Here is a 17,761-nt window from a genome sequence, read left to right on the forward strand (position 1 = left end):
GGGGAAACTGTAATCAGGATATACTGTATGAGAAAAGAATCTATTCTCAATAAAAGGGGGGAAAAGACGTCATGTGACGTCCGATGGGGCAGTGGTCACTACCTAACATAGTACGTCCCTGACAGAAGAGTGAAGTCAAAAACATCTTCATCATGCGTCCATTAAAATGTAATTTCTCCTGTGCGTAGTTTTAAAATCCCAATCATGCTACAGCACCACTAAGCAGTCCACGTTAACTGAGATGTCAACGTAAACATTTGGCTATGGCAGCACAAGACATGGCCTGGCATGCACCGGAAACTAGTAACTCGGAACAAGCTGGCTGCGGGGAGCACGCATCATCACTCGTGGCTAAGCCCCGTGAAGACCTCTTGGTACTTTGTCTTCCCAGGGTCACTGCTTGATGCTGCTGTAGGCTGTATGACCTGAACAATCAGACACAGCGATGCATGGAGAATCAAGTTTCTGTTCCAGTGATCACTTGCGTAGTCCTTTGTTAATGGTGTTAAGGAGAAATGGGCCTTGGACATTGTGTGTGCAACACTGGAGGCAGCTAATCAGCTGCAGGTCATTATCTGGTCTGCTTAAGAGTAATCTCTTCATTCGAGACACAGAGCAATACAGGAGTCCCGGGCCAAGACTGCGCTGACAGATACAGCACACCAACCAACATTGTAGTAGCTAGCAAGACAGCATGGAAGGACCAGCCATGGCAAGCTTGAATGACTATGAATTAGAGATTCAAAAACTCATTGGGAACTCGAGATTCCACTGGTTTATACCTGATTTCCCAGGAAGAACTGATAAAAAAAAATGAAAAATGGAAGAAAGACAAAATTAGTTCAACAGGAAACTTTCTATATGGCTCGAACACACACACACCACCACACACACACACACACACACACACACACACACACACACACACACTCACACAGTTTCTCTCTCACACCATCTCTCACCTTCAGTTCACACATACAGACACACACACCCTGGACTTCTGGATACAGTATCAAGTTTAGAGATGTGCAGGTACCCATTTGTTCTGATTTCAAACCAAACTTTTTTTTTTTGCAAATTTACTGGAAAAATCTTAGGATTTTGAATTGAAGTTATAAATTTCAACAGGTAGATGAACATCTTTTTAAAACGAAAGTACACTGCGTTTGTGAGTACCCTGCTGTGTATGGGAAACTCAGCATGTCTTCTCCTAGCTGCTAATTAAAAGATGTTTCAAAGACAGAATGATAAAATCACATGGTTCTGTTTTGAACGTGATCCAAGTTCATTTAGATTTTTAATAGAAGCAAAAACAAAAAAAGCTACATAAATGGAAAAATGCATCTTTTTCGTATTTATAAAACATGTCTGTATTTTTAATTTCTAGACAAAAAGAAAAATGTTAATTTCATGATTTTGGAGTCACTATTATTTAGAAGCTTGACGCTTACTCTAATCATCATAAAATAAGAAGTAATGTGGAACAGCCTGAATATATATGACTTGAGTATTTACTTTTAGTCATTTTTCTCCTTAAAAGTGATGGGTGTGTGGGTGAGGTAACTCAGATGGTAAGGGCTCTGCCATGGAGCCTGAGGACCCGAGTCAGTCCCTAGAATGCATACAGCGGAGGGGAGCGGACTCCTACAAGATGTCCTCTGACCTCTATGCATGGTGTGGCATGTGCACACACACACACACACACACACACACACACACACAGATAAACAAATGTAAAAAAAGACTAAAGGTCATGTGCATGTCATAGATGTTACAAGTATAGCCTGCTATTCAAGTGCAAGCTATCTACACAACACACACAGTCTATAAATTTGAAACTTAGTATCATTGACGATGAGAAAAACCGTGGAGTTTCATACACCGTGACATTCTGAGATGATGTGAAAACAATGTCGGTCTGACGGATGCACACCTCAGCGTCTACTCTCGCGTGCAGTCGCCTGGCACACTCACCCTGTATTTGTTGTCGCCGATTTGTTCAACTTGGAATCGCTTTGCACATTTACACTTAGCTACTTGCCTCGTGACCTGTCCAAAGCAAAGGTGAAACAGTCACTTTAATCTGAGCATGTCATAGTGAGACCCTCAGAACGGCTGAACTGGTTGTACGGGTCACACTGACCCCCTGCAGCCCACCCGAGGACCGCTCCCACAGACCCCCTGCAGCCCACCCGAGGACCGCTCCCACAGACCCCCTGCAGCCCACCCGAGGACCGCTCCCACAGACCCCCTGCAGCCCACCCGAGGACCGCTCCCACAGACCCCCTGCAGCCCACCCGAGGACCGCTCCCACAGACCCCCTGCAGCCCACCCGAGGACCGCTCCCACAGACCCCCTGCAGCCCACCCGAGGACCACTCCCACAGAGGGCAGACGGGGAGGAGTACCTCATCTTCGATTTTGTCGGCGTCTGTGACGGGTTTGTACGCGTCTTTGTTTGGATGCAGAGCTGCCACAAACTCATAGTAGTCGATGTATCCGTCACCATCTCTGTCGAAGATGTCTGCCACCGCACTCATCTCCAGGCGACTAGTAGGGAACTCTGAAATGGACCCAACCACGCTGGTAAGGGAGTTTGTTAATTACACCTGAAGACCTATTTGACTGCGTGTTTTTATTCTTAATGGGCCTCCTCGGGGTGATGGGACAGTTAAAAAAAAAAAAAGCTGCCCCATTTGCAGTATAATAAATCAACAATATACAATACAAATTCATCTTCGAGAAGAAGGATGAGGGCTGCAGGGACGCAGTGGTTAGCGGCACTTGCTGCTTCTGTACAACTGCCAAACAAGCTAACAGGGCGCTCGTGTTCAATGAATGTAAACATCAGAATTACGAGCTAAGATGATAAAGAATTCAGTATTTGTTGATCTGCTACTATATGCCAGGTAACACACAAAAACTGTTTAGAATCAAATATTGTTAATTTACTTATACTAATAACACAGCTTGAGAATGGAGGGACATTCCTGTGGCCATACAGAACAGTGACCTCCTCGCCACTCCAGAAGGCAAGGCTTTCTTAGCGACAGGCGTTCATTAGGCCCACAATCTTCAACTGTGCTTCTTTTCTGCACAAATTCCTCTAGCTGCGGTCATCTGTCTTGGGACTTACTTGAGGAAAGGATTCCATCAATAAATTCCTGCCGCGTGATCTTTCCATCCTGGTCCTTATCGATTCTCCTGAAGAAGTCCATCACTCGAGATTTCTTATGATTCATCCACCTCATGTATTTTTTACGCCAGATATCAAAATCGAAGTTAGCAAATTCCCTCAGCTAAAAAGAGCAAACGTTTTGTGCTGAGTCAGTGCTGTGCTCAAGCTACCTTAGAACTTTTGTCTGTACCCTTTATTATAATTTTATACGTGTACACAATGAAATACCATAGTATCAACTCCACATTCTCCCTTTCAACTCTCACAGGCCCCCTAACACGCCCCCTCCCAACTTCATTTCTTTCTTTCTTTTTTTTATAATATCCACTCAATCCGCTCAGTGCTGCCTATGTGTGCACGGATGTGAGCATCAAATTCTATTTTCTATGAGTGAAAAAAGCTGATGATGCCGGGCGGTGGTGGCGCACGCCTTTAATCCCAGCACTCGGGAGGCAGAGACAGGCGGATCTCTGTGAGTTCGAGGCCAGCCTGGGCTATCAAGTGAGTCCCAGGAAAGGCGCAAAGCTACACAGAGAAACCCTGTCTCGAAAAACCAAAAAAAAAAAAAAAAAGAAAAAAAAAAGAAAAAAGCTGATGATGATCTCTCTCCAGGTGATACATCTCTCTCCCATTTCAAAGAAAGCCATGATCTTACAAACGGCTTTTTATCGCGTTTATAATCTACATCAATGATTTTTCGTTGCAAACAAAATCTCTACATTGAAAACTGCTCATGCCACCAGTCACAGAAGTGTGTGTGCCCAGAGTGCCAGTGAAGGTGCAGGCCTTGGCTGTCCTCCTGTCCTTTCACAACATCAAAAATAAAAACCTTCCACCACAGGGTGCATATTACCACATTAGAAAGCCCTTCTTGGGGCTGGAGAGATGGCTCAGCGGTTAAGAGCACTGGTTGCTTTTTCAGAGGTCCTGAGCTCAATTCCCAGAACCTACAGGGTGGCTCATCATCATCTCTAACTGTACTCTCATGGGATCAGATGACCTCTTCTGATGTGCAGACAGATGTACATGCAGACGAGGCATCCATCTACACAAAATGATCAAGCATGGAGATGAAGGCGCACGTCTCCCGACCTCCTCCAGCCGGTCCAAGGCGTCGTTGAGCTTCCTCCTCCTCTCCAGAGCCAGGAGCCACACCTGCTGCCATTTGCCCACCAGCAGGTTAACCCTGGGATTCTTCGTTTCGATCTGTGTCTGCGGTCCAGATGGATACAAGCCTGAGGCTGGGAAGCGTTTCCCTGTGAAAACACGACTCCAGTCAGGATGGCTCAGTGTCCAGTGTGCTGACAGGCTCCCAGCCGAGATGGACTTTAACTACCGTGTACTGCACAGAAAATCCCAACCTAGTTATTCTTACCCACTAAGGTTCACATTCCGATCTTACGCAATGTAGAAATGTGTCTTGATGGGGTCCCTCAGATACTGAAAATTCGGTAAATCTAATGTTTAAAACACTGTCCCACTTAAATTCATGTCATTTCAATGATGAGGTGGCACAGTGAGATGCATGCTAGGGTAGGTGTCAGAAAAGGCACCCGCTCTTCCTAGAGAACAAGGCTGAGAAGTGGCCGTCCCCGGAACCAGAGTCGGATGCTTCACAAATGAGACGCCAAGAAGATGTTTGGGTCCCCCCGCTTCTCCCAGGCCCATTCTCCACTGAGTGTGTGTGGTTCTTCTCCTATGAACACACCCACGCTTACTGAGTCAACTTTCTCCTTTCTGGCTGTTTTTAAGTCTCCACGGCAATGCTCACAACCGCATTTCCCCCATCTAACTAAATGGCAAAATAGGGCCTAGAAAAATTATTGGCCTAAGATGGTATTGCATCCAGTCTCAAATACATGAGGGTAACTACATGCTTGAAAGTCTGCAGCTGCTCCACACGCATCAGCTCACTCGGTCCAAAGAGGTTACAGAGCGTCCCTATTTTGCAGATGAGGAAATCCAATTGAACATGAGGTAAATCATTCAATATTAAGCCTCCTAGCTGGTCGGTGGTGGGGACAGAAAGGAGCCTCAAGTATTCCAGCTACAGTCACCTGGTCTCCAGCTCGGCTCCCACTTAAAAACTAAGACACCATTCAAAAAGACACAAAGTGTACAATGTAGACTGTGCTTTGTAACATTCTCGGAGCTAATTGCTAGCATTCTGAAGGCCATTTTGTGGGCTAGGACTGGCTGTTAGTCGGCAGCCACAGGAGAAGGAATGGTTGGATTCCATTCTTTACCCAGATCATGGTCAGTTTAGACTGCTCAGCTTTAATGCTATTTATACAACAGGAGGAAAGTGAGCTAATGATTTACATTCTTATAACTTTCCCCAATTTCTTCTCAAGTCTGCAAGGTATATTTTAAACAAAGTTAAGGAGAGACACCAGAGTACACCTTTTATTTCACTTAAAAAATTAGCTAAATACTTAAAGCCCACATTTTCGTTACGAAACCCTTTTAAGGTTAAGTGACTCCTGTGGAGTCACTACTTTCTCTCGGATTTCAAAGGATAATCAAAAGGAAAAGGAACTGGCTTGTCCAGCCATCTCTAAGGGATTGCCCCGCTTACTTCCGGCCCGTCCCTTGTCCAAGACTGGGATGTGAGATTGCAGAGCAGAAGGGTCAGCTGCTCTCCTCTTGTAGGTCTTGGTAACTTTGTCGACGTCGGGCTGTTTTCTGGTCATTTCTTCCATGAAGGTCTGAAAGGAAAAAATGACATCAATTAAATCAAGGCATAGATCATATCAGCATTATTAGCAAAGAATACAGGATGACAGGACTATGCTGCCATTTTTAAAGGCTCATCACCATAAACGCCTAAAATAGTGTGTGCTTTAACTGATTTCCAAAGGATGCAAAAACGGTCCACCTGACCAAATAAAAAAAAAGCAAACTCCAATGAAAAACAAAACTGCCACTTTTCAGTTTGAAAACAACGTATGCAAGCGGTCACAACTATCTGCACCAACTCGGTTTGAACTTCCAAGCTCCTCCACCAGGGATTTTCGTGAGCACCTTCCTGATGCGGAACATTCCACCCACACAGCTTCAACACTGGAATGACTTTGCACACCGTGGCAGAAGGGACTTCAAAGGGGCTGAGGTAATGAAGTTAACGCTGACTGGAGTCACATTGAAAAGGCTCACTACACTCTCCTGCCGTTCCTCATTGTGTCTCCCTGGCTTGTTATTACTGACTGGTCCCTACATGTGGGGTATGTGGCAAAGGCTGAGGACAGGCAGAGGCTGCTGGGGAAAGTGATGGGGGAAAGGTGAGGTAGACAGGTAAAGACGGAGGCAACACGTTTTTGAAACAGTTATCATGCTGGAAGACTGGAGCCACTGTGATGCCTCCGACCACAGGGAACATTCACTGAGATATTTCTGGACCACGTAACACTTTTAAATTTTATTTTTAGTTACGTGGACGTGTGTGTTGCTGCTTGTCCATATGCACAGCACCTGTGTGTCATGTCTGCAGCGGCCAGAGAGGGCATTGGAGTTTCTGAAACTGAATTTATAGGTGGTTGTTTGCTGCCCTGTGTTGTTCTGGGAACTGACGTTAGGCCCTCTCCGAGTGCTCTTCACCTCTGAGCCATCTCTCCAGCTCCAATAATTAAACAAACTATGAATCAGAGCTCATAAAACACCAGCACTTCAGAGTTTAAAATGAGTCAGGTACATGGGGTAAATAGTGACTCTGAGGAAGAAAATGCATGCCCTTTTACGTAGGCTGCATCTGGCATATTCGTGACTGGTCATCGGAGGAAACAGGAAATGCAAATATATAACAATAAAGCAGTTATCAGGCCGAGTCACAGGGATGGACGAGGATGCCCAAAGAGGGAGCGGAGTTAAAATACCAGAGCTGAGGATAAAATGGAGAAGAGGGCTGAACTGACAGTTCAGTGGTAGCTCAGGAGCCATAAGAGGCAGAGGAGTACTTCACAAGAGCAAAGGAGAGGTTCAGAGGTCCCGGAAGAGACGTGCTGCAGGGCAGTTAAGGAATAAGAAACCCACTAGCCTGGGGCTGGGAGATACACGGGAGCAGCAGCGTACTGGAAGACATCTGAGGGGATGGCCATGGGGTAAAGATCAGGTTTCTTTACCTGGTGTTCTGCAATGAGGGTTTTCACTTCTTCAATTTCCTGTGGGAGGACTTCCTTATCTTTCTCACTGAGGGTAGTTTCGGCCCACTGCAACCACGCCAGCAAAGTTTCCAACAATTCCTGCTTAGCAATGAGCCCGGCCAGGGCCCCTGCCAACCTCTGCTGATGCTGCTTCGCCCAGGCTAGCACCTGTTGCAGAAGCACATGGTTCACTGAAGTTCTTCCAACTCGGGGAGACAGGTTCATTAACATAAACACATAAGCTATGCCAATTTTAAATGTGAATTAGGATCACGCTGGGCTAGACCTATGAAGTTTTCTTCCACTCTAGACCCGGCAAGTGGCACCAAGGTCTAGCTTGAGGAAGCACCAGGACTCCTTTTAAGGGTGTTTGTCACTACCAGGACGCTAATGATGTAGACAGCATCTGGGGTTACTCCTGTTTCTTCTGGGCGCTTTGTCAAGTTTAAGTATTCTTTCTCTAAAGGACCAAAGGTGCTCATTCCAAGCAGCATTCAGAAACAGTAGAATCTAAAGTGCTAAGATCTTTTATTTATTTATTTATTTTTAATTTTTTTTTGGTTTTTCCGAGACAGGGTTTCTCTGTGTAGCTTTGCGCCTTTCCTGGGACTCACTTGGTAGTCCAGGCTGGCCTCGAACTCACAGAGATCCGCCTGGCTCTGCCTCCCGAGTGCTGGGATTAAAGGCGTGCGCCACCACCGCCCGGCTAAAGTGCTAAGATCTTAAACAGGAATTCTACCCCGCTGTGTTCTCCAGTTCACTCACTCCACAAGCACACACGGCCCCAAACACTCCTCAGTAGTGTGGCATCTCTCAGCAGACACAATGAACAGGTGGGACAAAAGCCTCCAGTGACCCAAACACCTGCCTTTTAGGGTTGCAGGGCCCAGCTGCGGACGCTGGAGCTTTTGTCACCGAAGGCACCTTCAGGGGCTGGTGTGCAGAGGGCAGGCTACAGGGCACTTTCCTGTGAAGGCCTCTCTTCCCACAGCTGTGGTGCACCTCCACTGCGCAAGCTTCCCACATCCCTGCCCTAACTCACAGCCACTGCTACCAGAGACGACGGGAGACACACTGACCTCTTCAAACCTGGCCTGGATGATTGTTATCCAGTGCTTAATGGTGGTAATGGAGTCAGGGTGGCAGATGGCCAGAAGAGCGTCACCCATATCAGTGGCCTTATTCAGTTCGGTTCTTTTCTCGTCCAGTTTCTTCATGAACTCCTGTAGCAGAACAGACACTTCCGTTAGCGGCTGGTACTTGCTGGGCACAAGGTTTTGGTGACATTCATATACTGTCAGGGTTACAAACGTAAGTAAGAGTTTCAGTCTGGGTGTGGGATTTGATGCTGCCTGGCTGTCAGCCCACAGTGATATAAACTAGATTTCTAAATACTGAGCTGAATCTAAAGTTCACCATCAGCTTGCCACCTTTTTCCTACTCTTACAGTCTGGCCTCGCATGGAAACAGTGTACAATGCATTGCACCCCTCCAGGTAATGCCACGCAGGCCTGCACCATTCTCAACAGCAAGGCAATGTTTCCGTGCTGTAGTCAGCTAACCCCTCCCTGAGGAAGGGCAGTCATTACAGTAAGAATCGGATGATGTGATACATGCTGTGCTAGAAGGATGCACGTCCAACATGACCTCGAAAGGCAAGGTTATTAGGTGGTGCTGAAGAAAATCTTGCACGTTAATCGGAAGTGTGGACATCAACACTGCACAGGGTGTGAGCACTGCAGATTCCTGACTGACTGTCCCTGACAGTCAAAGGTTAGAACACATCTGGTATGTGGACCACTCTCGGGGGGGGGGGGGGGGGGGGGGGGGGGGGGGGGGGTTCGGCCAAAGTTCCAAGCACAGCTGCAGAAACCAGCTTAGCTGGGCTTGATAACTCGATGGCCACAGTTCTGCCTGGTGAGTTGTTTAACACTATGAAATCAATGCTTTACATTTGTAATGTAAATGACAGGTGAGTTCTTATAAGAATTTTTCTAAGGCTCTTGATTAAAAATGAGGAGTGGGCCCAGAGAGACTGCTCAGTGAGTGGAGTGGGTGCTGAAGCCTGAAGCCCTGAGTTCAAGCCCCAGACTCCACACGACAGAAGTTAAGAACAAACTCTTTCGAACTGTCCTCTGACCTCCGTAAGCACAGGGTGGTCCATGCAACACACGAGATGTAAATCAAGTCAATAAATAAAATAAATTAAACCCCCAAAGTGGGAGATGCTTAAGAATAATATTCTAAGGCTTTACGTGAGTTGCTTATTTTGCAATATAAACGCCAAAATTATTAATGTACAATTCTAGTGGGATGCTTTGGAAATGCCAAGCTGTTCATTAAGGAAGCTTCATTCTTGAAATACACATAGAAGTGGTGACAAAATGGACTAACTCTGGTCAGAATCCAAATGATCCTCTGGAAGAATCAACGTGCAGCCTAGAGAGAGAAAACGGAGTGCCTAATTCTACAACGACCCCTTTCTTTCAAAAGGGAATCGAAAAAGACAGCTACCTACCTAGGTGTGTGGGTCTATGGACAGGTGTAAGCAGGGAGGATAGGGACACATTCTCAAATGTACCAGATGGTCAATTTCTTCTCAGGAAGGAACAAATTCTTGCACTTCCTATGTGCAGTCGTGGGCTTCTTCTCTTTATCTCCTTCATTTTCTCATGGTGTTTTACTCACCAACTGGAAGTTACTCACTTTATGCTGATCAATGAGAGTCCGGAGAGCATCCTCATCATCCGGGAGAGCACCGTGGAAACGCAGCGTTTGCTCTGCTTCCGCCAGCCACTCGAGGAGGGCATGGACCACAGAGTGAAATTCCTCTGCCTAACAGTTAATACATACACACACACACAAAGCAAGATATCCAATATACCTGTTAGTAACATTTACAGAACTGTAAACATGCCCCCCCATGACAAAAGTCTTAATTATGCACATTATTCCCGTTAAGAAAATAGTGATATATGTCACTGTATTTTACAAATATCAAGAGATATGTGATACACCAAGAAGGCCTACAGGAAGACTAGCTCACCATTCTTGAAGCTTAGCATTAGTTGAGTGGCAGCTAGTCAGGCTTCCAAGCTGAGACATCACTCAAACAGGACTAAGCAGAGATTAGCAGATACCCCTGCTAAGTACTTTAAGTTTTTAAAGTAGGAAGCAGGAAGAAGGGTCCAGACTTCCTTGATGACCAATCAGGAAGAAGATGAGGATGGGACCCCTGGTCTACCAGAGCTGTTCTTGCTGAGGCCCCGGGACTTCACTGACTACACCTAGCTATCGTTTATGTGGACTTTACCTGACGCAGGGCTGCTTCTAACCGCGTCTGCTTTGATATAGAAAGTGCACACACAGTCTCCCAGCGGGTGCTTAATTCCTGCATCTGGACCTTGACCCAGGAGGAGTCATCCCGGCTGCCTTCTATGAGCTCTCTGGCTGAGCGCTTCAGTGCCTGCACGCTGCTGGTCCTCTTCCCCAACTCTTTTTGGAAGACCTAAGGAAACCACATTAACTTTGACCAAAGTTCACTTTTAATTACAGAACCCAAATGGCAATGCACTGTTGTAAGACACATATGTATACAAAACACCACATATACAGGTCTACGGCCTACAGACGTATATGAGCACATTTTTGGCCGAGTCTTCACAAGGTAAGAAGTAACTCATGGCTCCTCTTTGAGGACTTAACACTGTCTCAGATAGACGTTTTTATATCCAGTAACGTTCTCATGAGGGAACAGGATTTTTTTAAATGGCATATATCAGATGTAAATAATGGTGATCTGCCTTCTCAATTTCAATTACACACACACACACACACACACACACACACACACACACACACAAACAAAGCAGCAAATCCCTTTTTTTTCTGAGTCATGTAGTGGAGGATCCAAAGTCCTCTCAGGTCATCAGTGTGGCTGCCACAGCATGCATGCCGGCTACCTACGGTTCTGAGAGACAAGTGACAGAGACAGAGGACAGAGCAATCCTGGTGCACATTACTGGGTCCAGAGAGCACAATGAACCCAACAGAGTCATGTGGTCCTTTCTTCTATAACTAGCCTTTTCCGCATAGCACCTTAAGCATCAACCTATGCTTTCACAGTTTAGGGGACTAAATTATGACCTGTTGCCTCAGTGGGAAGGCTTTGGGGGCTCCTACCTCCCTCTCTTAATTTAGGGATATTTAAAAGTGACATGCCATTAAAAAGCATGGTTTCTTTGGGCCACTCTAGGATGTGAAGTTGAGCCCAGGACTCTTCATTCTTTAATCTAAGTGTCTGTATATAAAACCAGACATTCGGAAAACCAGTTTTCTATTTACAATAAAATTGTTTTACTTTTCAAAAGAAAAAAAAAAATCATCCCCAGAGGGAGCTTATCCAAAGCAATCCAAGCAGATTGCGGTGAACAGTGACAGGCTTCGGTCTGACAGTGTTCAAAGGTATGCAGCTTCAGACAGACATACACATGATCAATACACACAGAAGGCAAATATCTACATATTCACTCAGGACAGGACTATCCAACAGTTTCAAAGTGGACTTTCCAAGGTCCTTTACATAGTTAAACTTCTGGCATCTTCCAACTGCATTACTAATCCTTAATGAATAAATCATATTTGATGATTTTTAATGTGTAAAAAGTCTGGAAAGTGCTTCAGGTAGTAAATATCTAGACAGAAAACTTTTCTTTTTTTTTTTTAATTTTTTTTTTTTCCAGAGCTGGGGACCGAACCCAGGGCCTTGCGCTTGCTAGGCAAGCGCTCTACCACTGAGCTAAATCCCCAACCCAGGAAACTTTTCAATATGGTGTTTATGGAACACTACATCAGTAGTAACAACAGTACACCACTCACTATTCACTGAAGGAATACCTAGCCATGTCTAAATTTATTACACGTAAGAATATTTTCTCCACTAAAAGTATTGTAATTTTTTTTTTAAATTGCTTTTTGTGGGCCTGACCAATGCTCTTTAATTTCTGTATTTGAGATGGTATCTCATGGCAAAAGGTACCCTAGAACTTCAGCTCCTGTCTCTACCTCCCAGGTGTTAGAATTAAAGGTGTGGGCAGTGCCAGGGCTCAAATCCAGCACTAAGCCAGCATCCAGCCAACTGAGGTACACCCCCAGCGTGCTCTTTATTTATTCTGTTATTTCTTGTTAGTGCTAAGTATAATAAACTCTTCCTCTATGGGTATAATCATAGAATAGAAGCAAAAAACAGAATAAATGTGCAAATACATCTAAAAACTTTAAACAACGGTTTAGAAAGACCAAGCATGTCAGAACAGCATAACTGGAGAAGCATGAAGGGAATATTTTAAAAGAAAATACATGTTCTGAAGTAAAAGAATCACAGCAAGGAGGACACATCGGGAAATGAGGCAAAGCACCATTAGCTGTCTGCAGATGAGTTCAACTTTGGTGTCTTAGCCATGCTTCGTGCTGTTCTGAAGGCCTGTCAAGTTGCATTTTATCTCAGGATCATAAATTAAGATCTCGGGATTAGAGGGATAACTCAGTGGTTAAGAAGGCTTTCTTCTCTCCCCTGAGAACCTGAGGTCAGGTCCCAGCACCCATGTTGGGTGACTCACATCCATCTGTAACTCCAGCTTTAGAGGACCTGACACAGTCCTCTGGCCTCTGGGTGCACCCACACACATGCGCATACGTATAAATAAAAATAGAAAAGACCTCATACTTATTGCCAGCTGGAAACCTCAAATATATCCTTAATATACAAGACCATTTGACATATGCATTAGGAAATCAAAAGGAAAGCTATTTTCTTAAAATAAATAAATCTCTGAGCATAGGCTGTTAATTCATGTATTACTACAGTTCAAGAGGATCTATTCAAGACCCCTTGGGAGTGTCCCAGATCTGCACACCTAGGTGATGACTTCCTTCCAAGTCACTAAATAAATGGTTTTGAATTTTATCACATAATTGTTTGAATGAAGATCTAAAAAGGGCCATGAAATGAAATTGCATTTCAAGTCTAAAAGAGACATAGATCAGGTAATTAAAAGAAAAGCATTTCATTGATTAAGCGACTGCTTCCACCCCCATTACTTTTAAAGATGGCTTCTGGATCTGCTCAATCCACACATTTCAGTAGGAAGAGAGTGATGTAGTAAGACACTCTCCCAGTCTGAAAAGGCTCTCTAACTGCTTGTATTCTTTTCAGTACTGTGAATAAATAATCAAACAACAAAATAAAAAGAAAGCTCTGGGTTGCAATACCTTGTGATTATCAATCAGGTTCATCACTAAATCAATGTCTCCATGGACAGGCTGGTCTTCTGCCAGCTGGGGCTCAACTCGATACAGCCAATCAATGAGGGCCTGCAGGGCATCTGTGAATTGTCCAGAAAATAATAGGGCCTCCTCCAGTTTGTTTTGTCTGGGAAAAAAAGAGATAAATTAGCTTTCTGAAGTTCCCCAATGATGGCTGGGGGTCCTGAAGCAGAAGAGTGAGTGGTCTTCACTGTTTCCTCTGTTCCCCTTAGAAAATACTTTTCTCTTTTATTCCTTTAAGTACATGCCTGGCATCTGTTACAGGAAAATTCCCTTAATCACATCACTGTAAATCACCGATCCTTCTAGAGTCTAAATAAACATATGCATTTTAAAGTTTTATTCAAAAGGATTTGTTTATTTACTTGTATGTGTGAAGCTGCCTAGAACAGAACATTCTATTTCCTCTTGATACAGGTTGAAAATCTATAATCCAGACTCCAAAACTAAAAATTCCCCAAATCTGAAAATTTTCATCACCAACATGATACCACAGAATCCCATACAATAAAACTCTGCACCATATATGCTTTTACCAAAAACTTAAAAAATCGGCTTTCTAATTTTAGCCCTGTGGCCTTGGGATCCTGTGAGGAAGAAACATGGTGGAAGATTAGCCTCGGAGATTATGACAAGAATGAGTGACTCCACATTGTGAGTCAAACCCAGGGCTGCTACCTCCCAAAACACATCATCAAGAGAAAGCCACGAAGGAGGCTGTCACACACCACCATAAAAGACACCCATCCCAACAGATGAACAATTCTCAACAGAGAAATACAAGAAAAATTAGTTGGCAGCCTCAGTAACAGATTAGATCAGGCAGAAGAAAAAATAACAGAGCTTGAAGACATGTCTTCTGAATTGTTAGTGTCCAACAGAAAGAACAAAAGAGAAGTAGAAAACCATGGACAGAAAATGCAAGAGCTCTGGGATGCCCTGGAAAAATGAAATATTCCAGTCATGGCATACCTGAGGAGGAAGAGCTACAGGCTGGGGACACAGAAAACCACTTCAGCAGAATGACAGCAGAAAACTTCCCAAACCTTGGCACATAGACATCCAGGTACAAGAAGCATTTAGAACCTTAAATACACATGACCATAGAAGTACATCACTGTAACATATTATATTTAAGTTGTTAAAAGGACAAAGAAAAAATATCATAATCTGCGAGAGAGAAACCTCTAGTCACATGTAAAGATAAATACAGTAGACTAACTGCAGAATTTCTCAGAAGGACTCTGAATGCCAGGAGGGCATGGCATGGTTTATTTTGGGTCCTGAGAGAAAATAACCCACCAACCAAGACTGTTGTACCAGCAGGTTTGTCCTTCAAAGTCAAAGGAGACGTCAGGACCTTCTGTGGTAAGGGAACTCACAACCACTAGACCAGAAGTACACCAGATGCTTAAGGGAATCCCATACCCAGAAACAGAAAGAATTTAGTAAACACTGTCATTGAGAACATGAATAAATCCCGCTAGGAGAAGGGTACGTGCCAATGAGGAAGAAAGTAATACCTGTATACAGTAACATGCACAAGGGAAAGAGGAAGAAATAAGTAAAGGACATTCAAAGTTACTAGAAGAAAATCAGAATGAGATGTAAGTTTATGTGCCAAGTGTTGGAACAGCACCTGATTTTCTAAAAACCAAACACTACTAGACATAAAAAGGAGACTTAGGCCCCATTACAACAATAGGTAACTTTAACACCAAGAATAACTTTGCATAACAGAAGAAAACATCTCCAAATTATATGACAGCACAAAAGACTTCATGTATCCCAGGAAACCTAAGCAAAACCACATTGGAGCCAAAGTAAGCCATCAAGATAAAACACTTCAGGATATTGGCACAGGAGGACTTCCGAGATAAGACTTCAGAAGCAGAGAAAACAAGAACAGACACCTGGAATTAAATCAAAGGTTCCGCCCAGCAAAGCAGACAGTCTTCACTCCCTCACCTACAGAATCAAACAGTATGTACTGGTTTGAATGAGAACAGAGCTCATAGGCTCTTATCTTTGAATACTTGGTCCCTAGTTGGCGGAACTGTTTGGGAAGGATTAGGAGGTGTGGCCTGGCTGGAGGTGGTGTATCACTGGCAGTGGGCTTTGAGGCTTTAACAGATATTCCCAGTGCGCTGCTCTCTGCCTCTTGCTTGTCGTCTGAGATGTGAGCTCTCAGTGTTCCTGATGACACACTTTTGCCCCACCATCATGGACCCTAATCCTCTGGAATTATAAGCCTAATTAAGTACTTTATTAAAAATACAAAAAATAAAAAAAAATCACCTCAGGTTATATATGTAAGGTATATATGAAACAAATGATTTCAAATTTAGACTAGACTCTCAGCCTCAAGACATTTCATGGTATATATTCAAATATTCCAAAATCTGAGAAAAAAAAAAACACTGGAAATCTGAGTATTTCTGATCTCAAGCTTTTTGGATAAGAATACTCAACTTCTCTGACAAAAGTAACTAGAACTAACGATCAATGAAGAGTCTGAAACACAGGGTGTTCAAACTTTTATACTACTATTGTACTTTCTTAAATAGACCTCACAAAAGTCATTGGGACAAAGGAAGGTTGGACATCTGAGGGAATGCTGAGTCAGATCAGCGCTGCCTTGCACACCACCTTACGGAGCCCGTTTTATGTCATATCCAAAAGCAAGTTCTTACAGGGAGTGAGAAAGAGAAATGATAAGGCTCTTACTTATATTTTAATGTAACTATTCTAACAGTTATATGGAAACTAAAGGAGCAAACACAGTCGTTCTGGGAGTCAGGCACAGTGGCACTGCCTGCAATCCTGGCACTTGAGAAGCTGAGAAAGGAGGAACAGTGTAAGTTCAAGGCTAGCCTGGGCTTCACAGTGAATTAAGAGACCACTAGACTATCGTATGGGGCCATCTGTAAGCAAGCAAGTAGACCTAGTTAAAAATAAATAACAGCCTCTTCAGTACAGGTGCTGTGTGAGTGGGTATTTAGGAAAAACAGATATTCCTCACCCAAAGGACTGTGAGGTCTACAAACTACCTCTGCAAACCCCCTACTGTGCATCTGAGGCAGGTCTACAAAGTTGCCAATGCCTGAAGGAACAGCCTACCTTTCCACAGACTTTCCACATATGGTGTCCCATTTGTCCCTGAGTTCACTCAGCATGTTGTCCAACTTCAGGTTGTCATCAGCCAGTGAGGTTTTCTCCTTCAGGGAACGTCCAGTTCGATTGGTGGTATCATAGACAGAATGTTTACCTCCGAGTGATTTCTGAAACTCCTACATATTTAACAAGAAAAGAGTAAGTTTTTGCTTGAACTATTTGTTTACCAGTAGGTAAAAAGTGTTAAGAACAGGATCTTCTTTAAGTCTGGGCATTCGGTCATTTGTTCCCAGCATCATGACCAGTCATGAATCTCCACATTAACTGTCATTCACTGCAAAGAGAAGCTTCTTTGCTCAAGGCTGAGGGCATTGGTAGCCTTTGGGTATAAATATAAATATTAAGGAGGCACTGTGACATGCCCATTTAATGAAACAAAGGTAGTATGTTCATCTTTTGTGTCTTTGACCAGATCCCTACTAAGAGACCTCACACATCAACTCTCAACTCTGCTGGTTACTCCCAGACCTGTCCTACCACTATTGCATCGGTAGGCATACTCTGCCTGGCAAGTTGGTATTGTAGCATGCAAGCTGCATATGACTCCCTCCAAGTCCCCCAAAAAATGGTGGACGAGAGGGCAGAAAGAATATGAGCTGGACAATGGGGAAGAGGGCCATGAAGCATTGTCTTGTGGGTATGAAAAGCCATGGCATGCGTAAACTCACAGCAGCTGCAGTTGCTTACACAGGATTTGCACAAGGCTAAACCCCAACATGTAAATATTTAGTCACAGGTAGGGGAGGGGCCCATGAAGCTTACCCCAATCTAGGGGAGTTATTGGTAGGAGAGGGACACTATTGGGGGTGAGGAAGTCACTGCCTTTAATAATGTAACGATTGAACTGTTATTCATGATCCACTGGCTAGATCTACACTCATGTCCTCATGGGTGGCCCTTGTTAAACCCAGTGGGTCACAAAGCAAAAAATAAAAAGAAAAGTGTGA

General features: G+C 44.0%; 1 protein-coding gene across 21 annotated transcripts in view; it reads right to left on the bottom strand.

Annotated features, from left to right (window-relative positions):
- Dst (dystonin) overlaps positions 1–17,761 on the bottom strand; it is a 437,229-nt gene that overhangs the window by 11,537 nt on the left and 407,931 nt on the right. For all 21 annotated transcript variants that reach the window (XM_052745196.1, XM_052745195.1, XM_052745215.1 and 18 more), the window contains 12 exons: positions 16,761–16,930; positions 13,587–13,746; positions 10,630–10,824; positions 10,023–10,151; positions 8,396–8,539; positions 7,296–7,484; positions 5,756–5,885; positions 4,270–4,433; positions 3,136–3,298; positions 2,408–2,562; positions 1,975–2,049; positions 783–800 (listed from right to left, as the gene is read on the bottom strand). In XM_052745196.1, coding sequence (XP_052601156.1) covers positions 783–800; positions 1,975–2,049; positions 2,408–2,562; positions 3,136–3,298; positions 4,270–4,433; positions 5,756–5,885; positions 7,296–7,484; positions 8,396–8,539; positions 10,023–10,151; positions 10,630–10,824; positions 13,587–13,746; positions 16,761–16,930 — 1,692 coding nt within the window. The remainder of the gene's footprint in view (positions 1–782; positions 801–1,974; positions 2,050–2,407; positions 2,563–3,135; positions 3,299–4,269; positions 4,434–5,755; positions 5,886–7,295; positions 7,485–8,395; positions 8,540–10,022; positions 10,152–10,629; positions 10,825–13,586; positions 13,747–16,760; positions 16,931–17,761) is intronic.

This window comes from Peromyscus californicus, unplaced genomic scaffold (genome assembly GCF_007827085.1).
Source record: "Peromyscus californicus insignis strain IS unplaced genomic scaffold, ASM782708v3 Scaffold_19__1_contigs__length_69161282, whole genome shotgun sequence".
Taxonomy (NCBI): domain Eukaryota; kingdom Metazoa; phylum Chordata; class Mammalia; order Rodentia; family Cricetidae; genus Peromyscus; species Peromyscus californicus.